The sequence below is a fragment of the Nelumbo nucifera genome, chromosome 1, assembly GCF_055504915.1.
Source record: "Nelumbo nucifera cultivar China Antique chromosome 1, China Antique-T2T, whole genome shotgun sequence".
NCBI classification, from domain to species: Eukaryota; Viridiplantae; Streptophyta; class Magnoliopsida; order Proteales; family Nelumbonaceae; genus Nelumbo; species Nelumbo nucifera.
In genome coordinates, this window is record NC_142649.1 from 131,826,667 (window position 1) to 131,854,426 (window position 27,760).

Sequence of the window (27,760 nt, forward strand, 5' to 3'; positions counted from 1 at the left end):
TACCCCTACAATAAAGATGCAATGGAATCGAATTTTAATCAAACAATTTATACTCAAATTCAATTAGTCTCGAACTCAAACTGGAATATAGAAATTTTAGTCGAACTGAACCAAAACCAAAACATGCCAAAATTGAATCGGCTCGGTTGCAAATTTGCAATGCACCTCCAACTGACCAACCATACATTTTGATTCATTCTCTATCCTAAATCAGCTTTTACTTTGATTCTTTGATTCTCTATATCTTTCACGTTTTGCACATTATAAGATTAGCTTAGATTTCATTTCTTAAAAGATGACCTCTTACCTAAATAACAAGTCATCCATTTTTTTTATAAACAAAATCCCAAAAGTTCTTTTAAAAAGACAAAAGTACCCTTGTGCCCATTTTACAGCTGGGACCCACCTGTATTGACAGATGGATTACCCACCAGGCACCAAGTGCAGCATATAAAACAGATTTCTATGCTTCGTTTTGTTTTGAAAAGAAATCCAAATTCCGCCGTTGAATCCTCCTCATACGTGGAAATGGAGACGTGGGATTTCACAATTCCTCCTCCACTCCCATTGTGTGTTTGTGTTGTCGGTGCCGCCCACCCCAATTAGTTGCCTATAAATCACTCATATCCAAAATGGATTTGCCCAACTACCAACGGGCCGTTGTTATTGGTTGATGCCAACTAACCGATACGGCGATACCTCACTCTTTCATCTAACATCGATTGAATCAAAGATTATTGGGCCCCACCCTTTCTCAAAGATCCCAATCGCGACGCGGACAGTCTCAAGTCAGCGCCACCGTCATCACCATCATTTAAATATTAATACATGATTACATAATGTCATTAACGCTTAATCAAAGCACTAAGAGAGAGCGAGATGTGATATATACAACAAGTTAGACCTCTTCTCTCGTGGTCGTGGGTCCTACATCTGGAGGCTGTTGGCTTCATCATTTTTCGAACGAACTCAAACTTCATTTTCGTGGTCGTGGTCACGGTCAGCAGGGGTGAGAAAAAAATCGAAAAATCAAACCGATCAAAACCGAACGGAAATTTCAATTAATTAAATTGGTCAGTTTGGTTTTGACTCAGTATTTTAAAAAAAATAAATCAAAAGTATTGGTTCGATTTCGGTTAATTAAAATAGAGAACTGATGGTTAATCGAACCAATCGGTATATATTTATATATATTTTCTATTTTTTATACATTATAAATTAATAAATATGTATTATATATAAATATATATATTTATAATATATAATATATTATTTATTATTTAAAATATAATATTATATATTTCTAGTATTTTATTATATATTCATATATTTTTCAATAATAAATTCTGTAAATAATAAAAAACCGCAAAATTGACTAATTGAAATAATCAATCGATTAACCCATCGACTTCAATTCAATTTCAGTTGCTGATTTTTCAAAAACCGGTAACCCCAATTCCATTTCAAAAATTAGCCCACGGTTCAATTAACTGAACCGTGACCACCCCTAAATTGGTCACCGCGGGTGGTCTTTCTGTCAATACCGTCTGATTGACACAAATCTCTGTCATATGGTTAAATGATGGTACAGTCACATAGAATCTCTGCCTTTAATAGTATCTCAATTTTTAAAAAATAGGGTAAATTATAAAAGACCCCCTGCACCTGTGATAATTATACTATGAACTATTTATTTGCAACAGTGACCTCCCTCTATTATGGGGTCAATGATAATTACCCCTTAAACGTTCGGGCTCATTCAGCCTAGCTTTCAGAATGGAATCATGGAATCGAAACCCAAATTCCAACCTAGGGCTGTTCACGGGTCGGGTTGGGTCGGTTTATTGTGGTTTTTTCAACCGACCCGACCTGGTCGGGTTACCTGAAATAGAAATCAAAACCGATCTAGTGTTAAGAAAAATTGAGTTGGTTGGTTTGAGTCGGGTTGGATCGGTTTCGGTTGGTTTCGGTTCTAAGTTCATCCCTGTGATAAAATATTGCTAATTTTAAAAACAGTCATAAATTGAACATCATTTCAGCCATCTCCTATGATAAAATTTAAATGAAAAGTTAATCACAAAAGTTGTTCATTAATCACTATTCACTAATCCAAAGTTTCTTGCAACCATTCAAAAACTAAGTGGCCTAATGGGCTTTGGAACTTCATGTTTGAACTAGGAACTAAGTCGGTTCGGTTCGGGTCGGTTTCAGTTTTCTTGTGTGAAAACCGAAACCGACCCAAATCATCAGTTTAGGAATTTGCACAACCCGAAACCGACCCGTGCTGATGAAAACCCAGCCGACTCGGGTTGGATTGGTCTGGGTTGGTCGGTTTGGTCGGATTGGGCCTTCTTATGAACAACCCTACTCCAACCTGCATTTTGATGAAATCCCATCGGTATTCAATCTCATTGTGAATTTGTAGTGAGAAGATGAAATCGACAAATTAATTTTGGAAAACTCCATAAAACCTTCATGAAAACTCCCAAAATCTACTCAAATGGATCTATCTCAAAGGAAAACCCAAGATAACTCCCTTATTGCGGATGAAGTTTTGATACAGAGGGAATCGGGTGTTTCAGTATGTGTCAGCCTCACGGTTACACTTACAAGCATGATTTTCAAAACCGAACCGGATCGAAAAAATCGGGAACCGGTTCCATTTTCCCCAAACCCGCTTTTTCCCCCAAAATCATTGATTTTGGTCAGTAAACCGCTGAACCGACCGGTTAACTGTTCGAACGGTTTTGACTGTTTTTCAAATTTTTTATTTTTTTAAATTTTTTAATTTTTTTGTCAGAACAGGCCAACCGTTCGGGTCAAATAGTCGGACCATTCAAACCAGTAACTAGACCCCTGATCGGTTCGGTTTCAAAAACCATGCTTACAAGTTGTACCTCGTCCCTGTGTTTGTATGGGGTTCTACCAATTAATTGCAGTTGTATCAGTTTTAAGGCATGCAAGTAAATACAAGGACAACTGTTAGCTACAAGCAGTTATGACAACATAAAAATCTTATGGAGTTATCACTCAACTTATTTTTAGCGGCAGGATTTGACGCTCATCATGCGTCTGTTTGGCATCGTTGCCGTTTTCTGGAGCAACGACATCAGATCAGCGCCACATTGGAAAAAACGGTGCTCCAGGAAACGAGCATTTGTTTGGAATCATTTTTTCATAAAAAATGGTGCTCTAAGCCATGCCTTGAAAATCGGGAAGCCATGGCTTAGAGCAATGCCAAATTTGGTGTTTCCTGGAGCTACAGCTCGTTGCTACCAACAAGACACTGATGTGGCACTGGATAATGAGTACCAGTGCTGAAAATGTTTCCTGGAGCATTGGTTCCAAACAAAAAAAAAATTGTTGTTACTCTAGGAAACATCCTGCCTGGCAACAACAATTCCAAACAAAAGTAAAGGCACCATTTTCTGAGAAAATAGTGCTTCCAACGACACATCAATAACACCATTTTCTCAGCATCTACAACATCAATGCCAAACATATACCATATCTTCCTCTCAGAGGAGAGGTTTAATGCGACACTCTTCATCATCTAGGACACGTTGCACTTATGTCTCATGCAAATTCAACAAAACTAAAGATCATGAAGTATCTCAAACCCTTTATTTTGGTTCTTGTTGCATGTTTTTGTTACTTGTTGCAGGTTCTCGTTACTTTGTTATTGTTACACGAACTAGTTTTTCAGGCTTCAAATAATTCTCTCCGAAGTAGACAATTTACTTTCTTTTCTTTATTTCTCATCACTCTTTACTTTCGTTATCAAGAAGATTATAATCGAATCCACAATGAAGGTCCTTGGACCCTCAACGGACAGTGAATTCTCATGGAACCCTGGGTTCCTGGTAGGCCCCAATATTCTTAGAACATCCAGCAGATAGAAATTTGGGTACAACTTCATGATCTATCGTTTAAAACCCTTTCAGTGGATGTTGGTCGACCATTGTTTGAAAGTATAGGACCCACTAGGCTTATTTCAATGGTGCAAAATTATATTCGTGCAAAGGTCACCATCTTAGTAGATATGCCTCTCAAGTCTAGTTGTTTTGTTGGCATACATCAATGGGTTACCTATCGTTATGAAGATCTTTCATGGATCTGTTACATCTGCAGAAGGATTGGACATCAATTCCGCCGTTGTTCGCAACCTATGCCCCACACAAACAATCTGTCCTATGATCGGTTTTTCAATAGAAGGACCATGAATCACTTTGGACCTTGGCTAAAAGATGAGCAAACCTTGCGGTGCACCTAGAAAAGGCCTCTGTTCAAAGACTTTGTTGAATTGCCACCATCCACACCTCTTCACAATACAAACCTTCACCAAGAAGATTTCTCCACACCGCCCACTAACTCTGTTACTCTTGCTCCAAACCATGAAATTCCAACAACCCAGTCACCAAACCATTTGGCGGTAGCCTCCTCTTCCAACCCATCTCATGTCAGAGTGTTTATAGCTACTTTTCACTTGGAAGAAAACACCCAATCTCTTCTAAATCGTATTTTAGATGATCATCCATTCCAACCCATCTCATGTCAAAGTGTCTGCAACTACTTTTCACTTGGCAGAAAGCGCCCAATCTCTTCTAAATCGTATTTTAGATGATCATCCTAGGCTTTCATCTGGTATACGAGGTAAGAGACCTTGTGTAGATCTTTTAGGCCTCCAAATTGAGTCAAACTGAAATTTTATCCCAACTTTTGATCGTCCTAACATGTCAGATCATACCGACTCTCTTGATTGAATCATAATTATGGGTGGAGGTGGATGGCCTGATTCAGCCCCACCTGTATCCATGTTAATCATTAGTTGGAACTTCCGTGAGGCCTCTCATCCTAAGGCAGTTTAAGGACTAATGGATTTGGTCTCCCGATTCAATCCAGATATTACTTTTTTATGTGAAACCAAAATCCATGAGTCTAAATTAAATTCTATAATTAATACTTTACGCTACCCTAACTCTTTTATCATTAATCCTGAAGGCCGAGCAGGAGGATTAGTAGTTGTTTGGAAAGTTGCTTTTATGTTTCTATTTTTTGCTCACATGAAAGGTATGTTTTTTCTGAAAATTCACTCATTTATTCAAAACTGGATCTTAGGCTTTATTCATGGACCTTCAGTTAGACATAAAAGGAATGCTTTTGGAAAGTATGAATAGTCTACTACAAATGATTAACTTTCCTTTCCTGTTAATGGGTGATCTTAATGAAGTTGCATCTATAGATGCTTTTGCTTCTTCTTCCAGTTCTAACAGTCATCACCTTACCTCTTCTCAATATAGAAACTTAATTTTTAATCATAATCTATTAGAACTTAATCTCCAAGGGGGAGGCCTTTCTTGGACAAACAAAAGGACAATAGGCCACATCCAAAGAACCCTAGATAGAGCTATCTTATCTCCAGATTGGCTTCAACTATTTCCTGATACCTTTCTCTCCTTAAGATCAAAATGGGGGTTTGATCATCATCCTTTAATCTTAAACCTGCACCCTAAAAAATAGAATTTGCCCAAACCTTTCAGATTTTTTGAAATGTGGCTCTCAGATGATTCTTGTAGACATGTTTTAAAAGAAGGGTGGCAAATTCAAGTAATTGGATATGCAGCTTTTTGTTTCACTAGGAAGATAGATGAGATTAAAAAAAATCTAACCCAATGGTAGAAAGTTCATTTTATTGATCTTAAGACAATAATAGATAATTTGGAGAAACAAATTATTCAGGCTGAACAATTAGAAGACCACCTGTAAACAGTTAGAAGAAGCATCTTGATAGTTAGAAAGCTTTTGGAGACAAAAGTCTCGCCACACATGGTTGCATTTGGGAGACAAAAGACCAACTTTTTTCACAAAAGCACTTTTTGTAGAAGAAAAAAGAATTACATTGAAGGAATCAAGGATAGTTCCAATCAATGAAATCAAATCACTAGGAGATAGCTAAAATTTTGTGGATTATTGTTTGAATCTTTTCTCTTCTCAAGAAACCCAAGAAATTGAAGATCTGCAATCCCTCTTTCCACCAATAATCTCCCAAGAAGACAACACCATGTTACTAAACATCCCCTTTGAAGAAGAAATCAGATCTACTCTCTTCAATATAGGAAGTTTAAAATCCCTTGGGCCAGATGGGATGCCAACCTTGGTCTTTAAGGAATGTTGGGACTTCATGGGATTTGAAATTGTGCAGGTGGTTCAAGAATTTTTTAGGAACAAGAAATTACTCAGGAGATTAAATCACATTTATCGTCTTATTCCTAAGAAAGTTGATTGTACAAAAGTACAAGATTATAGGCCTATTAGCTTATGTAATGTCACCTATAAGATCATAGCCAAACTGATAGCTTCTATGCTTCGGACTATTCTCAATAAATGCATAGCTCCTAATTAGGTAGCTTTTGTCCCTGGCCACCACTTGTCTGATAATACCATTTTAACTTAGGAGGCCTTTCATTACCTAAAACATAAAAAGCAGGGTATAGGCTACATTGTTGTTAAACTAGACATGTCAAAGGCCTATGATCGTCTAGAGTGGAGCTTTTTGTTAACTATTCTGTCATCATTAGGTTTCTCTGAGGATTTCTGTCACCTCATTAAAGAATGCATCTCCTCAGCCTCTTACTCTATCCTGCTTAATGGTACCTCAAAAGGTCATTTTTGTCCCACTAGAAGCCTTCGACAAGGAGATCCTTTATCTCCCTATCTTTTTATTTTTGCCATGGAAGGGCTGAGTGTCTCTTATATCAACCTGAGGCTGAAAATAAAGTTCAAGGAATGACATTATCTTCTCACTCTCCCACTTTTCTCGCATCTCTTCTTTGTAGGATGATATTATGCTTTTCTTAAGAGCCCATAGAGATGAGTTGGATAATTTGAATTTAATTCTTTCAAAATTCCAAAATGCTTCTGGTCAACTAATAAATTTGGACAAGTCTAGGATCTTTTTTAGTAAAAATATCCACCCTCGCCACCAAAGAATGATCAAAAGACAGCTCCATATAGGACCCCTTAATCAGAAATCGAAATATCTTGGAATTCCTCTTCTGTAGTTCCGTAATAGACATAACCAACTTAGCTATATTTTGGATAATTTGAAAGCTAAGTTAAACAATTGGAGAGCATTAGCCATAACTCAAGATAGGAAAAAGGTTTTGATCCAATCAATTCTACAAGTTGTTCCTATCCGTTCAATGAGTTTAATCCAATTCCCCCATAAATCTCTTCATCAAATAACTAAGATAGTTACAAACTTCTGGTGGAAGATTTTAGACTCTCGTAAACACTGCCATCGCTAGTGCTCTTGGAAGACATAACCTTACCAAAAACTTTTGGTGGATTAGGGTTTAAAAATCTAACTATGGTTAATCTTGCCCTATTAAAGAAAATTGCTTGAAAATTTTTGAATGAACAACACAAACTCTGGGCACAAGTCTGGAAATCAAAATACCTTAAACCAGAGAATATTTTCCCTTACACCACGTCTTTTAATGCTTTTGCTTGTTAGAAGTTAGTCTATGCAAAACTTCGCGAATTGGTGTATGAAGTAGGTTATCTGGTTAATGACAACTCTAACTTCCTAATTTCTCAATATCTCTGGATCCAAACTAATTAGAAATTCCACTGGATTCCCTTTCCCATCTCTCTTCAGCTGAGGAATCTTCCTATTCCTCATTTTTCTTGGACAACATATTTTTCAGAAGGTCATTGGAATCCTCTCATAATTCAGCAATACTTTGATAAGGAAGAAGCTATGAAAATTTTACAAACTCCCATCTTCCCCTCCTCTAATGATCTTCATTGGATTTGGTTACATCATAAGCCAGGAATCTTTTTTGTTAAGGAGGAGTATAAAACCAAACAAGCTCTCTTTATTCCTACAGTTTTTGATGATTTTAAATCCTGCCTATCCAAAATTTGGAAGCTACCAGTTCCGCCAATATACCAACTTTTCTTGTGGTAAATTCTCAACAATTTTATCCCAGTCAGAAGTATTCTTTTTTCTGATCCTGCAAATAAACTGCATATTCTTTGTGACCAATTTGAAGTGACTACAAAACATCTGTTCCTGCATTGCTCCTTTGCTCGTGTTGTCCTCTTTGGCAATCCTTGGAATCTTGATCTAAGCCTTATTCCTCATTTTTCTTGGACAACATATTTTAATCATCTCTATAATCAAATCCAAGATAATCTACTTTTTCTCAAATTTTTAAATTGGTTTGCAATTGCCTGCTATTACATTTGGACTACAAGAAATAGAAATATTTTTGAAAATAAACAGATCCTTCGTATGCACATCCTATCTACAGTTAACAAAGTTTTTCAAAAATCTTCTTAGCCTACTACTATGACAAATCTTTTGTCCTCTCCCTCTCCTAATGATTTAAATCTTTCTCTCAATTGTACTACTGATCTAATCATTTTCACGGATGCTATAGATCATGCTGAACTCTTTGCGATTTTACAGGTCTTTTTGAAGCTACAAGAATGGAATCACAAAAACATTTGTATCTGCTCAGATAATCTTCAAGTGATCTAGGCGCTCCAGAAGGATTCTCAGTTACCTTGGTTCTGCCGTTGGCTTTTGCAAAGAACCAAGTTTTTAATTTCCAATCTAGAGTTTACTATATTGTTTAAACATATTAACCGTACTTTTAATATTCTTGCTCACAAGGTATCCCAACAAGCAAAAACTCATTCTCTATCTTATTTTGAATATAATAACTTATCCTGAAGGGATCCCAAAGGTAAAGCAGTTTGTAAATATTTCTTTGGTTTAATATATATTTTGTTTATCTTCCAAAAATAAAATGTTTATTTGCAACAAATACTTCCATCCGTTCAAAAAAATTCATATAATTGTTTAAATTCTTTAAATCTCCAAATTATGATTTTCTTATTTATTTGAATAATTTATGATTCTATTAATTTTTTAAATATAATATTGAAATCCTCTCGGGTGCTCTAATAGATCTTTATAGATTTTTGGTTGGATTCATTATTCAAATGAAATGGTAGAGATTTCTTTTTCATGGATGTAAATTTAAAGTTGTCTTTTGTTTGGTTTTTCTTAATTTATTGAAGAAAGAAATAGATAATTTTTATATTTTAAGAAAGTTTTTCTTAATTCATGTCAATAAAATGAAACATGAATTAAAAAAAAAACTTAATTTTATATATCAATAAAATGATTCTTTTTATTTTAACTAATTTTCTTTGTAGAAAATGAAGATAATTTGGATTGATTAGGGTTTAAGAGAAAAGTGTGGAAAAAGGAAAATAAAGAAAGTTCAAGTAGATAATTTCAAGGTTTTTAAAACCGACTCGAACAATGACCCAGACAACCCGTTCTGACAAACAAAATTAAAAATTAAAAAAAAATCAGCCAAACCGTTGAATGGTTCAACGGTTCGACCACCCAAGTCAACAATTTGTTGACCAAATCAACGGTTTTGGGGGAAATAACGGTTCTAGGTAAAACAAAACCGGTCATCTGACCGATTCCTGGTTTTTCTAGTCCGACCGTCCGATCTGGTTTTGAAAACCATGGATAATTTAATGCCTCCCATCATCAGACTTAATGCCAGGTATTTGTATTTGTCACAGATTCACAATGTCTTTGTCCCAAATGAAATTTCAAAGGGGTAATTATAAGCGAGTTCCGATCTACTGACCACAACACATTGATGGCCATGCTCATCCAATCACGCATTGAGAATATCAGTGACCACAACACAACCGATGTTTCGCATACATGGCTGTGTGAACGCTGCCAACAATGTATTGTGGTCAGCAGATCCGGACTCATTACTAATTGGTAGGTAGGAGTGACAACGAGTCGAGCTTTTTACAAGCTGTTCGAGCCCAATTCATTGGCTCGATTATTAAACGAGCCGAGCTCGAGCCTACTAAAGCTCGACTCATGAAGCTCGTAAGCCGGCTCGAATATATATATATATATATATAATAAAAATATTATATATATAATAATTATCAATTATTATAATTCTTAATTTTTTAAATATCAAATAAAAAATATTTTTATATATAATTTTTTATTTTTATAAAATATTTTTCTTCAAAATCGAACTCAAATTTAACCGAACTCGAACCTCGTAGACCAGTCTCGAGCCGAGCTCGAACCTGGTAGTATTCGGCTCGGCTCGAATCCCCCTATTGTACGTGGTGGTATTTGTCGCAAATGAAATATAGCCTAAGAAATATATAAGGCAATTTCTAGTTTCTACGATACCGGAAGCTTTGACCAATCGGAGTGATGACTCACGACTCACGAGGCACAATTTAAATGTGAGTAAAGGTGAAGGAAAAAAAAAAAAAAACAGTAAAAGAGAAATGGAAGGGAGAAAAGTCGTCGGCGGGGTCGTCTAATCGTCTTGGCGTTCCGCTGCCTTTACGGCTGGCTGTACGAAGTTGATGATGATGATGAACCTCAACCTCGTCTATTAATAGACACCTGTCTCCCCTTCGCCGTCCATTTCGCCCTGTGATCTCGCTTTTGACGATCGTCTTCCCGATAGCAACCATGACTGGAAGGGAAATTCTCCACAAGATGAAGGTCAGTGAGAAGACCCCTTCTCTTCCGTTCCTTTGCTTTTTTCTGTAAAATTGCGATCCAATTGATTTTTGTATCCTGCAATCTATAATTTGAGACAAATTATGGGTGTTTATGCTCTGATCCGATCGCTTATCTGGCCTTTCCACCAGATTGTTGATTGCTCATAGTTAGAGTTTAACTTCTAGTGTGTCTGGATTCTTGTGGATCGGCATGAGAAATAAATTGGGATGAGAGTAGATAAAACGTTAATTATTGAGGGATTCTACAGTAGTTATTTTCAACTACTTAATTATGGTTCATCTTTCATTCTCCGATCCCTCCATTTTTTGAGTTGACTCGGAAATGGGTTTTGTTGGAAAGTTGTGACCTCCCAACTATCATTCCAAGTAGTCAGACATCAAGCTATATGCTACTCTTCCAGAATTATGAGTTGACTTAGGAAGAAAGGAACAGCCTTCATGGCTTGAGTATGATGAACCTGAGGCCTAATACGAAGCTTCAACTTATTCTCCTCCTATCTGTTGTGGAAGTTACATGTTATATTATACTATTTAAGATATGTGATTAGATTGGATCGGGGTGTATCCATATTCAGCACAATTATAAAAACATCTGCAATTTTCTGTCAAGTTTCAATTAGAGAGATATATATATAGGGTCGAAAGTTTTACTTATTTGGCTCAGATTTACATGTTGTTTTGATCCCATTGGCATCCCTATAACCAACTATTGACTTCGCTACCTGTAAATTTCTAGTATGTCCATTTTGTCCTTCTACTATTTGTATGGTGATTGCAAACTAATGGGGGCTTTTGCAATTCATGAAATTGATGTCAGTTTCCATGCTTGTTGCATTGATTTTATTTTTTTTCAGTGACTACAATGCTTGCTATACTATCTCATCCTCTAAATCCCAATTCTTGTATTTAGAAATACAACCTTGAAATCCATGCCTTCAAATGATTTCATTTACAGATTCTAGGTCATTGATTATGATCTTTCCACACGTATCAGATTGATAAATGCTAATGACAACAGGTCTTAGTATTAATTTTGATATAATCAATTTTCTTGTGTCAACTTGTTCAGTGCTTTATTTGTTATATGAATGTTACTCCATTGCAGGTTTTATCGGTGGTTTTCTGGAATCTTCTTAGATTAAGGAATCATTCCTTTGACCTGGGTTTCATTTTACTTAAAGAGTTGGATAATTCTTCAGTATGTAAAATTTCATTTATATTATTTGGCTGTTTTATGGCCAAAGTGTTGTTTTCCACCCATCATAATGGAAAAAAGGAAGCTTTAATGTTTATTTGTCCTTCAAATGTGAGCGTTGTGGTAGAATGCAACTAGAGAAATAATTAAAACTCTAATTGGAGAAGGCCATATCAGGTACCTTATAGGAAAATTAAACTTCTTTAAGTTAAGATAAACAAAGGGCTCTAGTGAAGTTTTGTATATGGATAAATACAAATCAAGAGGATTAGATTTATTCTTTGGAACAAATTAAACTTCATGCTTTCTGGGACGTTAAACAGGTCAGTTACTAATTTAGAATTAGTGAAGAGGTAAGACTCCACGTATGAGAACTAAAGAATCTGGTCTTAAATGTGTTTGGTTGCAATGCGAATTTATTTGCATTGATGCAAAGCCATTGTAGTGCAAATTATGATTTATTTTTATTTCAAAATTTACCTTATTTTGTTTGATTGCAGTACAAATGAAGTAAAACAAGACGTGAAGAAAGATAAAGTAAAACCCAAAACCAAATTAAACCAGAATTTGCATTCTTTGCATTTGCACTCCCATGCATTTGTACTAGTGCAAACAAAATTGCACTGAAAGCAAACACAGCCAAGGAGGAGCATCAACAAGAAATGTAGAACCAAACTGATGGGCAAAAGCAGTAACTACTAACCAATATTAGTGTAAGTTAATTACAGCTAACTGGGAAACCATGCAGATCATCTCATCAGTAAATAAACTCTTTTATGGAGACTTAAAATGAGAGAATAATGGTTGGCTTAACTGATAGTTTTTGCTGAAAATGCTAATAAACTTGGTTGATTTCTTTTTTTATAAGGAACTGTAAATCTGGCTGCATTTACTCCTGAAGGAGTTAATCATTAATCTCTTTTTGATAGCAAATTGATGCATGGATTTTACCAATGTTAATATTTTTGCAATTAGTAATGCATAACATCTTTAACCGAATCTCACTTGTTTCACTGGTTTCTTTGGCTTACTATATTTCACATAGGTAAAAGCTGGTTTCGGTTCATCTGCATCAGATACAGGGAAAGGCAAGAGCAAGATGTCTGGAAGGCACATTACACATGGTTTCCACTTGGTTAAGGGAAAATCAAATCATGCCATGGAAGATTATGTTGTTGCAGAATATAAGAAAGTACATGACAATGAATTGGGGTTATTTGCAATATTTGATGGTCATTCGGGTCATAATGTTCCAAACTACCTGCGTTCCCACCTTTTTGACAATATTCTAGAAGAGGCAATATACTAGTATTCCCTTTCCTGTTCTTATTTATTGATGGATAATTCTATTGTGTTGCTATCATAACACCAACCCTTTCATTGAAGTTTTACTTTATGAATATATTGTGACCTTACATCATTGTCTCTTGTCTTTCTGAAATCAGCCTGACTTCTGGACTGAAACAGAGACTGCAATCAAGAACGCATATTCCAAAACTGACTCTGTGATTTTAGAGAGATCAGGTGATTTGGGAAGAGGAGGTTCAACTGCAGTTACTGCAATATTAATCAATGGTAAGAAACTGGTGGTAGCAAATATTGGAGATTCTCGAGCTGTGATCTGCAAGAATGGTGTAGCCAAACAGCTGTCAGTTGATCATGAGCCAAGTAGGGAGCGAAAAATCATTGAGAGAAGAGGGGGGTTTGTGACAAATATTCCAGGTAATCAGAATTATGTTGTTTACTCCCTGCCTCCCTCAACAGTGTGCTGAATCTGCAAAATTTCCATTCTTTTTTAATTGATGTTTGTATTGATGTAATTTTTGGAAAACAAATTGGTATTAGTAGTGAAGACAGTAGATAAGCTTGTCTAGTCTAGACTCTAGAGTAATCTGTAGTGTCATATCATTACTGTTCTAAGTTTGCCCATAGGACTATAATTTCTACTTTTTATGGGTTCAGGAGATGTCCCGCGAGTTGATGGACAGCTTGCGGTGGCAAGGGCATTTGGTGATAAAAGCTTGAAGGGCCACCTCAGTTCAGAACCAGATGTTGTGACAGAGATAATTGAGGATGACACAGAGTTTGCTATATTTGCAAGTGATGGGTTATGGAAGGTTGGTCTTGTTTAAAAGTACCATTTTCATTCATTTTTTTAATTTTATGGTTGGAGAAAAATAGAAAGAAAAATTTTTAATTATATGGGACTAAGAAGGTGAAGGATCCAGGCGTTTAACAAGCCATTTTCTATTTCATTGCCTCTCCTTTCTTTTATAATATTTGAATTAAGATTATAATTCATGGTTTCTGACTTATCTCGCAATGTTTCCCTAGGTTATGTCAAACCAAGAGGCTGTGGATGCTATTGAACAGACAAAGGATGCCCAATTGGCAGCCAAGCGTCTGACTGAAGAGGCTCTTTCTAGGAAAAGCAAGGATGATATTTCCTGCATAGTTGTGAGGTTCCACTAGCTAATCCTTTTGGTTTGGACTTCTTTTTTTTTTGACAAAGCTGTGCTTCAGAAATAAGAAGGAAACCCAATTATCCCTCTTCTTTGTCCTTGTAAAGGTTTTCATGGTATTGTTGTTTGTCTTGTTAGTGGTAGAAATCCGCATGGATTGTAACAGTCTTTGTAAGTGTAAATGCATTGAAAATACTACTGGTTGGATGAGCAACTATAATTGTAGTTTACATGCTCTCAATTGGGCTTGTCTTGTGAACAAATGAGTCCAGAGTCTGGTTCAATTAAGCAGGATGAAGCACTGTGAATGAACATTTGTGGTTCATTTTCTTAGTGGGTGGTGGGTATAAAAATAATTTTGCTGGCTTCTCTGTAGAATGGTGAACAGGATTCACTAATACAGTTACTTGAGGGACAATCAATGACTCCCAAAATCCATTGGGGTTCAAAGGAACAGGATATTCCAATCCAAGGAGCATGAGCATCCAGTTACTGGCAAGTGGCAAACATGGATCCCCTAGGCTGGGTCCAACTGGCCATTGCAGGGGATAAGAGACCTGCTTACTAGTTACTACTTCAAGACCACTACAACTGACAGGCTATTGGTAGAATCCATGTTCCCAAATCCCAACTTCTCAGTGGCTCTTTCTATCCGTTTGCCAATTCAGCAATCGTTCTTATGATGGATTCAAAACACTTCAACTACATTGGGCTCAGGCCTTTAAGCCAAGCCCATTCAAAATATAACAAAAGCTCAACCCGAGCCCGTTCAAGTTACACTCCTAGTTCTCTTTGGTTCATGTACCTGATCAAGATTCACAGTGGCATGCTGTCAGGCTCAAATCAGACCTGATTCTTAGACATGTTGACTTGGTTAATGGATAAGCTTATTTTGATGTAATCATATAAAATAACTTTAAAATGAATTGAATATGGGCAACTATAAACAATTCTCTTCTACACGCATTACTAGTTGAGTCATGGGTGGCACATGATGCAAGTGATGAGAATAGGAGGGAAAGATGAACAGAGTGAGGAAAGATAGAAGAATATAATTTTTAAATTTTTAAATTTTAAAGTTTTAAAATTTGAGCCGCTTTTTATGAAAGCAATTTTGAATAGTTCTTATTTTTTGTGGAAAAATAGAGTCCTTTTTAAACCACGTGGAATTATGATATTAAAAAAAGAAAACTCATAAGTAGGGGCGTCAATTGGATTGGATTTGGTCTAATCCGACCCAGTCCAATGTGAGTCCATTTAGGTCCAATCCAATCCAATGAATGTTTTGAACCAATTTGGACTGGTCCAATTCAATGTCTGGACTGTCCAATCTGTTTAAATTCATTTTGATTTAGACTGGTTTCAGCCCAAACCCGGTCCATTGACACATATATTCTTATCTTATATCAATGGACCAGATATTGGCTTAATCCAACCCAATCCAATATAAATTTGTTACTGATGGATCAGGTCCAATCCAATCTAATAAATAATATTTTGGACTGGATTGGTCCAATTCAATATGTCTTGTTGTCCATCCAATCTGCCTAAATTGATTTTGGACTGGACGGAGTCCAATCCAAAACTGGTCCATTGACACCCTTACTTATAACCGATCAGCCAGAATTTTGCTGAGATCTGCTACCCACAATACATTATAGCCACACATTGGGAACATCTTGCCATGAATAACAATATACAAGAATCATAGAAGTGATAAGAAATTTGCTGCTTGTGGGTTGTGTGGGTAACAGACCCTGAGTCCAAGAATCATAGAAGTGATAAGCAATTTGCTGCTTGTGGGTTGTGTGGGTAACAGACCCTGAGTCCAAGAATCATAGAAGTGATAAGCAATTTGCTGCTTGTGGGTTGTGTGGGTAATAGACCCTGAGTCCAAGAATCATAGAAGTGATAAATAGGGGTGTAAATAGATCGAATTTGAATTGGATCAGGCAATATCCGAATTCGAATCCGATTAAAAAATTCGATATCCAACGGATATTGAAAATTAATATTCGAATTTAAATTGGATTATATATTTGAATATTCAATTTGATTCAAATTTGACTAATTAATTGTTTTAGGTAATTAATAAATATTTTATTTATATAAAGTATATAAATATATAAATTATTTATATACTTTTATTATTATATATATACATTATATAAAACATTTAAAAATTTTATATATTATATATAATAATTTAATAATTGATCGAATTCAGATATTTATCGAATCGAATCAGGTCATATCCGAATTCAAATCCGATTAGCTATTCGGTATGAATAGGATATCCAAATTCGACCAATTGGATATTCAAATTATTCGAATTTGATTCGATTATATCGAATCTCGAATTTGAAATCGGATTTTCAAATACTGTTAACAGTGATAAACAATTTGGTGCTTGATTTTTCAAAGTTCTGCCAATACATAAGCCCCCCCACAAGAAAAAAAAAACCCTAGCGTAGGCTGGATTCAATCTCAAGTCTTCGCTACAACCAATTGTTAACCAACTTGTAGCAAAGGTGTAAAACAAGTTAGACCAGCCATGGTATGGCCACGACTCATGTCAGTGCTAGGCATAGCATGGCCTACGGCCCGGGATATGCCATGTATAGCCATTATAAGGGGGTATAATGGCAATAATACCCCCCCAACAACTTAAACAACTATTTGGGTGGGTATTTGTGTATTTTACCAAAGGGATGCAAAAAATGTAAAATGCCCCCTAATAGCTATAAATAGCTAGTTTATGGGGGACTTTCAAGTAAAGTGATAAATACTTTTGTAAATGACTAAAATACCCTTCTTAACAACTATAAACCACTAGTTTATGAGGGTATTTTGGTTAATTCAATTTTTCTAATCCCTATAAATAATCTAGCCCTTACTCATTTTCATCACAACAACAATTATTCTCATTCAATCAAATACAATCTCCCATTCTCACTCTCATACTATACTCCCATACTACTCTATAGTCTACTCACATATACTCTTTCTTTTTTTTTCTTTTAGTTTCAACAAAAAGGAAGGCTTAATCAACTGTCTCAAGTTGAAGTTGGCAATTTGGGATGCTTAAAATGTTTGCATTCAAGTTAGAATATCAAATCAACAACCAGACTCCAAGGGCTGAAGTACAACTACCAAGTTAGTTGAATTTTTTTATATAAATTTTAGGTTTTAATATTTAATAAAATGGTTGGTTCCTATTAGACCCCCTCTCAAATCCAATTCAATGCTGGCCCTAGTAATTTTAGGGTACCAAGAAAGCAAACTAATGATGTTTGGAATTATTTTACCATGAAGGATGTACCGGAAAAGGGCATGAGAGTAATTTGCAATAAATCATGAAAATGTGACTTTTACTATCAAAGTATTAGTAGTTTGGGCACTAACCATTTGAGAAGACATCTAGCAAATTGTTAGATGTCCAACATAGAAAATTTTAATATTTTAGCATGGTGGAAAGCATAGCAAAATAATTATCCTATGCTTGCCACTATGGCACGTGATCTACTCACCCCTATAGTGTTTTTGATGCAAAAGATAGACCGTAAGATAAAAAGAGGACATGACATGCCATCCAATGTATCACCACTTAGTGGGAGTTGGAAAAAAAAAGATTATTTTAAAATTTGAGATTTTCATCAAATTTATTTGTACCTTGTAAGTTGTTTGTAATTTTTTTTCAACTTCATTGTAAATTTTTACGTTCTATTTTGTTATAGCACTTTTCCAATTTCATTGTAATTTTTTTCAATTTTATTTAATCACTCTATATATTTATTGTATGAATTGATTATTCATATGGAATAAAAGTTTAAGATGATCTTTTTAAATTGTTGTTACAACTTACAATCATTGAATTTGTCATTTTTTCCTTTATTTTTTTTTTGTTTTTTGAGTTTTTAATTTTTATAGTGAAAACAAAAAGAGAAAGGAAATGAAGAACATGAACCAGGGCTTGTGGGCCACGAGCCCAAGCTCGTGTTGGACCCCGCCCTCAACCTTTATGGGCCGTATTGGCACAACCTGCTACACTAGAGCCCAAGGTTTTTAAGGTCTAAAGGTGGAGGCAAGGTGATTGGGTCTCTTAGAGGCGACGTGTAAGCCTCAAGGCATTTTGATGTGTGCCTCGAATAAAAAAACAAGGATATAATTTATAAACAATAAAGAAATGAAAAATATAAAATTAAGATCTTATATGGCTTGTTTGATATATTAGACACAAAATTAGTATCAATACATCTAGTACGTCGAAAGGGGTGTATCGAATATCAACACTTTGAACCATGCACATCTTTGTTTTTTTCAAAATTTGGACCAAAAGCATGGTTAGTTTTATGTTAAAAAAGAGTTTTTTAAATGCCTTCAAAATGGGTATTGGTACCCCCAAGATACGATGGCATATCATATTGATACTTTGAACCTTGTATGGTTAGAATCTTAAAATAATAGTTTTTCCCCTAAAATCTAAACAGTAGAACAAAGCCATATAATCAAACCTTTCAATTCAAGGTTATGAATCAAAAATATTTAAGAATAAAGCGTTCTTGTTTCACTTCTTGCACTTGTATGCATTATTGAAGAATGACCACCTATGTGATGCAAAATAGATCATCAAGTATGGGGTGAGTGGGCAAGTGGGTAAGAATAAAGTATGAGCAATATAGATTATGAACAATAAGGCAAGTTATTTTCTTACACATTTATTTGTTATTTGTATGTTTATTTATTTGTTCAATATGCCAATCTTTACAAAACAAAGCATTATTTTTTCTTAAATTTCTACCCCTATATAAACCATCATATTTAACATTAGTATGCTAAACAGTTGAAGGCCAAAGGCCCAAAGGCGTAAGCCTCAAATAACTCAAGGCCTAAGCCTTGCTAGTGGGGTGTGAGGCTATTGAGGTTAAGGTGGCGTTTGATTTAACTTTTCAAATGTCTGAATCTAAAAACGTTGCTTTTCAAATGCCACCTTCGTTTGATATGCCCTCTTATTACAAATCTGTAATTGGATTTCAGATCTTAATTTCTAAGAGGTGGAGAGGCTGCTTAATGCACTCAAACGTAATTGAGAGGTGCGTAAAAGACATAAATTCCCACAAAGAAATTTTAATATTACATGTTTTTGTCCTTCATGTAACTCGATTTGAACCCTCACTGCAACCTAACGAAGATCTACCACCACCATTGCCGCTGCGCTCTCTCTCTGTCTTGTATTCCCACCACCACCACCACTGCAACTTGCAGCGGCAGCGATTCCTTCTCTCTCGCTCTTTGTCTCTCTCTCTCTCTCTCTCTCCCCTGTCTTCCTATCGCCACCACTACAAGTTGCAATGGTAGCGGTTCCTTCTCTCTCTCTCTCTCTCTCTCTCTCTCTCTCTCTGCCCCATGTCTTCCCGCCACTATTGCTGCAAGTTGCAACAACAACGGTTCCTTCTCTCTCTCTCTCTCCCCTATCTTCTCGCCACCATCACTACAAGTTGCAGCGGCGGCGGTTCCTTGTCTCTCTCTTGCTTTCACTCTCACTCTCTCTCACTCTCGCTCTCACTGTTACTCACTTACTCACTAACTCACTCTCTCTCTCTCTCACACACACACTCTCTCTCTCCCCCTCATATCTTCTCACCACCGCCACTACAACTTGCGGCGGCAGTTCAATGAGTAGTAATAATTATATTATTATTAATTATGAATTATTTTTATTAATTATTAATATTTAATATTTAATAATTATTTTTATTAAACATTACTAATTATTAATTATTTTAATATTTTTATAGTCATTAATTATTTTTTAATTTTAATCATTTCATTTATTAATTAATAATTAATAATTAATATTTATTTATTTATTATTTTTATTTGTAATTTTTCAATGTTATTTTCAGGTTGAAAATTATTTTTTATGAGATAATGCAAATTTAACTCAACATTTCCAAATAGTATGTTCTAGGGGTAAAATAGTAAAACCAATAAATTTCAGATGGTAAAGGATTGATCCAAAACAAACAAACTTATGAATTTAGAGCCTCTAAAAAGTAAAGAAAGCACATATGCTTCTTTTCAGATTTCAGACACAAAAAATACCTTTTTAACTTTTTTGATCTAAAATTTCAGATTTATCAAATGTCACCTAAGCCTTCTTTTCATAGTCCGGCCTCTGACCTATTGGCTCCATGCCTTTTAAATAATAATGAGGTTTATATTGGTCTTCTAAGGCATAGACAATACATGCATATTTTAAATCTTCTCCCGTATTGGCAACCTTGAATACCAATCAAATGTATCATATCAATGATGTATACCTTTGATACATTTTTTTTTTTGTGAAATTATACCTTTGATATACAGTTGTACATACAAACAAGTGAAGTCAGGTACATACAAACAAATGTATCATATCTTCCTTTAAGTTGAAAAAGATCACTTCTTATGTACATACAAACAAGTGAAGTCAGGTCCATGTTTTCAACCCTATCCCTAACCCAACTTTTGGGCTAACCTTGCCCAAGTTTCAGGTTTTGCTCTTTTAAAGCCCAAATTTCAGGCATTAGGCAAAAAAGTGTTATGGCTTTTAGATCATCATGACTATTAAAATCAACCTTTTACCAAAATGCTCACAATATTCAGGGTGTTTGGTTCCGTTTACGTTTATTTAGTAAATGTTTATTGGCGGTGCCACATAGGCACCATCTCAGCATTTTCTCTCTCTTGCTCTTTTGCATGCATCGAAAATGTAAAAAGTGAATTTTGGATTTTGTGCATGTCAGCCGTTTGTGAAAGTTATTTTTTAAAGCTTCCACAAATGACCAGACGTTTATTTACTATTACGATGGTGTAACGCCTAGTTGTCATAAACAGTTGCAATTATTGCATTTCATAGTTTTATCAGCAAATAAACTACAAACGTTTATTCAATAAACATAAACGGAACCAAACACATACATTATTTTGCCCAATTTTAGTTTTTCACAACCCAAAGCTCAAAATAAAAGCTTGTCCAAACAGAGCCTTATTTATTTCAACTTTCAAATAATATATTTTTTCAGATTTACCAAAGTTTTAATGGATATATATATATATATATATATATATATATATATTAATTTCTAAATATATCCTTGTGTTTCTAAAGTTTGGTCAACAGTCAACCAAAAAATCTATACATCAAGCAGCTAAATTTTTAAGCCATTTTCATAATGATTCAATATAACGAATGACAAGGCAACCAGTTTATTAGAGGGCCTTTTCGTCTATTTACACGAATGAAATATTCGGGGAGCGTTCGGACCGTCAGATATAGCCGTTATAAAGACAGACCTCTAAGCAGAGTCGCTTTGACGCCTTCCTCCTTAACGCCGTTTGTGTGGGTTGGCCCCCTTTTCAAATATTTGACCGTTGGCATTGTAACGTTTGATACTTTCGTCTCTTCAACCTCCGAAATAGAAACTTCCAAGAAGCTGACCGTTTTTCCTCTTCCCGCTCCGTTCCTGTTTCCGCTCCCTCTCCGCGAAATCCTTCATCCATCAAAACTTACTCTGCACTCGATCCATCAATGGCAGTAGAAGACCTGAACGCCATGATAGACGAGACCTACGAGTTCTCTGCGCCTCGTTTCTATGATTTTATTAACGGCGAATCTGAAGAGGAGATGCGAAATGCAGAGCTTTGGTTTGAGACCGCGCTAAGCTATGCCCCCTCGCGTATGTTTTCTTTTCTTGTTCAACTTTCTTAGTTTCTGCTGAGAAGGGAGTCATGAGCCTTTTTGACAAGAATGGATGCTTGGAGAAATATTTCTATATTTCTTAAGGAAGAAGTGAATGAATTTTCTTCATGTTATCCCCCGCCGACCTTGTTCCAAGCATGAAAACGAAATTCAACCGGAGAATGTGATCTTTCATAGTCTTATTTGCAATTTCAGTTCCTCCTGGTAGGTTTTAATCTTTCTGGATTAATTAATGCAGCTTTCATGCCAAGAATCAAAACGGGTAGATCCATTCAAATTGAAACCCTCTGTGATCTTAGTAATGAAGACAATTCTCAGAAGGTAAAATCTTCCTCCTCTACATTGAAACTAAATCCTTGAAGATTCTTAAAGTTTCTGATCACTTTTTACCGATAGGGATGAGTGAAGGAACAACTGATCACTCTTTTGTATGCTGGTTTAGGTTTCGGGACCATCATCAGACACTACAACTACCTCCACTCCCACTGAAGATACAACTTCGGTACCAGCCAAGGAAGCAAACAATACCGAGTTCATCACTGAGCCAACTGCAAAAGGAAAAGACGAGACCCATCAGCTTGAGGAAGAAAGTAAAACATGCCACATTGAACAGGTACTCAGATTAATAACGGAAGCAATGCACACAGACTTCAATTGCTTTCTAGTTCTTCAACTCCTCTAACATCTTTCACTTGATTTGATTCCTCTTGCTGAGCAGATTAGTGAAGACAAGAATGGTGTAAGCAGCACTCAGAATAGTGGAGGGTTTGTTCTCTGTTATTGCCAAATTATATTTATCCTGAAACTACTTAGAATAGAGGAATTGAATTGTTAATTTAATTCGTATCTCTTACTCTGGTTCTGGCTTGCTGTTGATTTCAGTATTCTGACTGGAACTAAGTCTACAAGTAAGGAGACCACAAAAGACTGTGCCAATGAGACTACTTCCTCTGTGGCCTCTGTCATCCAAGGTAATTCATAATTTTTTTGAGCAATTACATTTCTCCCAGAATTTTTAATGGGATCACAATTTTAATTTCTTGAGTTTTTCAACAGGTTCAGAAGCCTGTACTCCCAAACCACAGACAATATGTAAGAAAGCAGAACCACTGACCGCGAATTCAAAGAAGAATTTGACAGCCAAAAAGATAGCTAGCTTAGTTAGAAATCCATCTGCCCTAAAACATAAAGATCAATCCCAGTTACCACACGCTAAAAATGTAAAACCAGCTAGTTCTAGAAGGTTGGTATTCTATATTGCCTTGTGGTGGTTATTTCCAATTTCTTAACCACTATCTATCTAATTCTACCACTCATTCCGAATTTGCAGTGTCACAAAGGCCAAGAGCACTGCTTCAGCACCAGATTTCGCCCAAGAAAACCAAGCAATTAAGAAACAGAGGCTAGAAGGTGGAAGATCTAGACAGGTTATTGTTGCAACTGTTCTCATCTTCTTTTTTTTTTCTATTTTGTTTCTTAATCTGCAATTTCTATGGACGAATTGTCAAGGAGTATTCTTAAAGGTAACTGATTTATTATTTAAAATTCAGATTCTTAGTATCAAACCCCAGAATCTCCCTCACAAGTCAAGAGCAACTTTAATTGGTGGAGATAGTAACTTACGCTCCTCAACGACTAAAACTTGTAAAGGGGACAGAAAGGTCTGCATTATAATCAAGTTGTCTTAGATTGTAAAGTCAAAATCGTCTATTGTTTACTGACTCAACTAACTTGTTCTTATATTTGTTTAGATCTATGTTCGAGAAGTGGCTACCCCTTTTGTTTCAATGGCAGAAATGATGAAGAAATTCCAGTCTAACACAAGAGTTATGGAGATTCCACGTAGCAGCAGCATATCCCATGTAACAGGATTCCTCTTCTCTTTTAATTTTCCTTTATATTGGATCATACAATGTTTAGCTAAATTTTGCGGATGTTATATTATAGGACGATGCTGGTTCTATCATTCAAAGAAAGCCAAAACTGACTTTGACAAGGCCCAAGGAACCAGAATTCGAAACAGCCAATCGGATTCGTCCAACAAGGGTGAAGAGTACAGAAGAGCTCGAGGAAGAAATGATGGCAAACATTCCAAAGTTTAAGGCCCGGCCTGTAAACAAAAAAGTCAGCTTCTTGCTCATAATTCTTGATTGTATTATTTTTATTTATATATTCAGATTTATGCTCTCTAATTGGTTGAATATTCATTTACATATACTCTTTGTTTAGATCCTGCAAGCACCAACTCTGCCTGCATTGCCAAGAAGCACCCCTCAACTACCAGAGTTTCAGGTAACTAGATTTTGAAATATAGGAGGATGATTAGAACAAAAACACTAATGTTAATTACACTAACACTTGAAAATTTATCAGGAGTTTCATTTGAAGACAATGGAGAGAGCAAACCAGCATGCTGAAACATCAACAGTTGTATCCTCAACTGAATCTTCTTGTCAGGTTAAGAAAAGAATTCTTATTTTGTTAAACTCATTTTGTTTTTGTAACCATGGTGCTCTAGCATGTTTATATTGGGAAATTAATAGTAACCTTGTTTTACAGAATCTGGACAGACCCCATAAACTCACTTTACCTAGGACTCCTCATCTTGAGACATCGTTACGAGCTAGGCCACCAAAGTAAGTTCTGATTTTTGAGTATCCGTTTCTTCTTTCCCAATATTTTTGATATCTTTTGATCAGAAAAGAATCTGTATCACTGATTGGAGAGCATTACTGTCACAGGGTTAAGAGTTCCCAAGAATTAGAGAAAGAAGAACTTGAAAAGATGCCAAAGTTCAAGGCAAGACCATTTAATAAAAAGGTAACACTTGTAATGGCATTTTGTTTAGAATACTATATCCATGGTTGATTGTGCCCAATGAACACTCGAAATAATGTTTCTTCAGATATTTGAAAGCAAAGGAGATTTAGGCATATTCTGCAATCCAAAGCGCAATGTAACGAAACCTCAGGAGTTCCATTTTGCAACTGATGAACGGATACCACCAGCATCTGCAGTCATTGATCTCTTTAACAAGGTAGGTGCTTCCAATACAGAAAGATGTTTCTTTTTTTCCTCATTGTACGGTTACTGACCTGTTATTTATGTTTTACAGCTTTCTTTGAATTCAGAACCTAGCCATGAAAATCAAATTCCAAAACTGACCACACCAAATCCATTCCATCTCCACACAGAGGTAAATCATCCATCTTCACCTACCTTACACCTCCTCCCCACAGACAATTTTACTGCAGACTAGATGATTTACTCTTTTTTATGTTACATTACAGCTCCCTCCTACAGACAATCTTACTGCAGACTTGATGATTTACTTCTTTATGTTCTATTTTCCATTTAATAGGAACGTGGAGCAGATAAGGAGAGGGAGTTTAAACAGGAACTTTTAGAGAAACAGTGGGAAGAGGAGAAGGCTAGAATCCCAAAGGCTATGCCATACCCTTACACTACTGACTATCCAGTGGTAACAAAATATATTTGCTTTCCTTGTTGTCTTCCTTTCTTCACATTTTTTTAGCTTAAGATTACGCAACATAATTGTTTCTTATGCCAGATACCACCAAAGCCTGAGCCAAAACCATGCACTAAGCCAGAACCTTTCCAATTAGAAAGTCTTGCAAGGCATGAGGAGGAATTACAAAGAGAGATGGAAGAAAAACAGATGAAGGAGAAAGAAGAAGCTCAGATGAGGATTTTCAAGGCACAACCAATCATGAAAGAGTAAGATTTGAATGAGTTTCAGTCTTATATAAATTCTCCTACAAGTACTTTTACCAAAGAAAGTAGATTTGTAACTTGTCTCATGGATGAATATGCAGTGATCCACTTCCACTTCCTGAGAAGGTGCGGAAACCCCTCACACAGGTGCAGGGGTTTGCACTCCATGTTGATCATAGGGCTGTTGGTAGAGAAGAATTTGACAAGAAGGTAATAGAAAAAAGCTCCTTGTCTTTACTTGGGTAAACCGTCAACATGTAGAAAAAAAATACATATACTTAAGAAATTGGACATATCTGAACAATTGAATCATAAGTTTGCCAATATTTGCAGATCAAGGAGAAAGAAATGATGTACAAGAGGTACAGGGAGGAGTATGAATCTGCTAAAATGGTAATAGCAACTGTAATTCTCATATTATTATTATTATTATTATTATTATTGTGATGATGATGATGATGATGTATGTGTTTTACAGATGGAAGAAGAGAAGGCACTCAAGCAATTGAGGAGGACCATGGTACCCCATGCAATACCGCTGCCAAATTTTGATAATCCCTTCCATCCACAAAAGTAAGCGATCTTTTTAACAACAACCATGTTTATTGTCTAAATTTTCTTCATTGCTAATTGATTTGTGTTTTGCACACAGATCATGCAAAGAAACAACAAAGCCAAAATCTCCTAAGTTGCGTGTACTCCAGAGAAAGGAAAGAAGGCAACTGGTCTGTGTTGCTACTGCAATGTCCAGTGCTGCTGCGAATATGAGATGATTGAGGCTCATGGACTTTGTAACGTGTTCAAGAATTCTTGAACATAATCGTTTAATTTTTTTGATTTATTCAGATTATTTATACCAATTAAAGAAAGATCATCAGAAGGCCATGAGTCCACCATCATGACTTTGTCTGCATGATTTGTCTTGGATCTCCATCGAGATGTGTCAGTGCTTCCTCAACGCCAAAGAACTACCAATAATGCTTGAATCAGTAGTGGCTACTTCTTTTTTGGTCTTAAGCTCAATTGGTACATGTTTCTCAATAACCACCGCAAAAATGTAGGATGTCTGTGCACTGCAATAAGCCTAAATCATCAGGCCCCACTGCCTGAAATTATTCTAGGCATATTGCATTCCCATTTTTTTTTTTAAATGGACACTGCCAAACATTTTTTTTTTACATAAATGATGATGTGGCAAGTTTATGTTTTTGACAGCACCTGTGCTGTTGGGGCTCTCTACAATGCCTCTCCTCCTCCCTGTGTGACACGTTGTAGAAAGCAATAGTAAACCAGAATTTACATTCAGCCCATTTGCACTCCCATGAGAGTGGCTCTTCATTTTATTTTGTAGTGTAATCAAAAATAAAATCCAAAACAAGAGTGGAGCAGGATTTACACTTTCTTAACCCCTGGGTGCTGGCTCTTCATTTTTGTTATCTCAAGGATCAGGTCCATATTGGGCCTAGCAGCCCCATATCAATGCAGGTTGGAACATGGAATGGGCCACGACAAAGAAATCAAGGCACAATTCAATACCTATCAATCAAAACAGACCATATTAAGAACCCAGTGGATGTTGAAAGTTGAATAGCATCAACAACAAACCACCAATTTTGCAGCTTTTGGTGAAGGACTCTTTTCTAAGAGGCTCTCCCATACTTACAATGACTAGTATTTCAAGAATCCTACTACTAGTTTTGACCATACTTCCCGTAGAGAAGCTTAGTAACATAACGTGGCCCATGACCTTTCATGGGAATCATCTATATTATAAAATCAAGTGCAACTTCTCTTTATCTTTATTTATAAATGCATTAACTCGATTGCTTTGGGGAAGTCAGCTATGATTCCATATTTTGCAATATTTATTGGGTAAACATGTTTAGGCATGTTTACTATTGTTGGGATGCACGTGAGTGTATGGAATGAGAGTCCCCCACATTGGAAAGAAATAAGAGGTTTAAGGGACTTGCTTATATACAAGAATCGACTCACAACCTAGTGGCTTAAACTTTTAGG

General features: G+C 35.9%; 2 protein-coding genes across 3 annotated transcripts; both read left to right on the plus strand.

Annotated features, from left to right (window-relative positions):
- Nucleotides 1–10,306: 10,306 nt before the first annotated feature.
- LOC104608178 (putative protein phosphatase 2C 58) lies at nucleotides 10,307–14,503 on the plus strand. Of its 2 annotated transcripts, XM_088894262.1 has the most exons (6): nucleotides 10,340–10,585; nucleotides 11,711–11,803; nucleotides 12,846–13,097; nucleotides 13,246–13,522; nucleotides 13,763–13,917; nucleotides 14,135–14,503. In XM_088894262.1, the coding sequence occupies exons 1-6, from the start codon at nucleotides 10,553–10,555 to the stop codon at nucleotides 14,270–14,272; spliced, it is 948 nt and encodes a 315-aa protein (XP_088750388.1). In that variant the 5' UTR covers nucleotides 10,340–10,552; the 3' UTR covers nucleotides 14,273–14,503. The 2 variants fall into 2 exon arrangements, with proteins under 2 accessions (XP_010272381.1, XP_088750388.1); XM_010274079.3 differs by lacking the exon at nucleotides 11,711–11,803 and having other exon boundaries at nucleotides 10,307–10,585.
- Nucleotides 14,504–21,700: 7,197 nt separating this feature from the next.
- Nucleotides 21,701–26,727, plus strand: LOC104608179 (protein TPX2-like). Its single transcript, XM_010274080.3, has 22 exons — nucleotides 21,701–21,983; nucleotides 22,245–22,327; nucleotides 22,449–22,619; nucleotides 22,725–22,771; nucleotides 22,889–22,977; nucleotides 23,063–23,249; nucleotides 23,337–23,433; nucleotides 23,557–23,667; nucleotides 23,758–23,868; nucleotides 23,954–24,130; nucleotides 24,236–24,298; nucleotides 24,380–24,463; nucleotides 24,566–24,642; nucleotides 24,748–24,826; nucleotides 24,912–25,043; nucleotides 25,122–25,202; nucleotides 25,368–25,487; nucleotides 25,578–25,744; nucleotides 25,843–25,951; nucleotides 26,075–26,134; nucleotides 26,220–26,314; nucleotides 26,394–26,727. The coding sequence occupies exons 1-22, from the start codon at nucleotides 21,836–21,838 to the stop codon at nucleotides 26,512–26,514; spliced, it is 2,409 nt and encodes an 802-aa protein (XP_010272382.1). The 5' UTR covers nucleotides 21,701–21,835; the 3' UTR covers nucleotides 26,515–26,727.
- The last annotated feature ends 1,033 nt before the right edge of the window (nucleotides 26,728–27,760 follow it).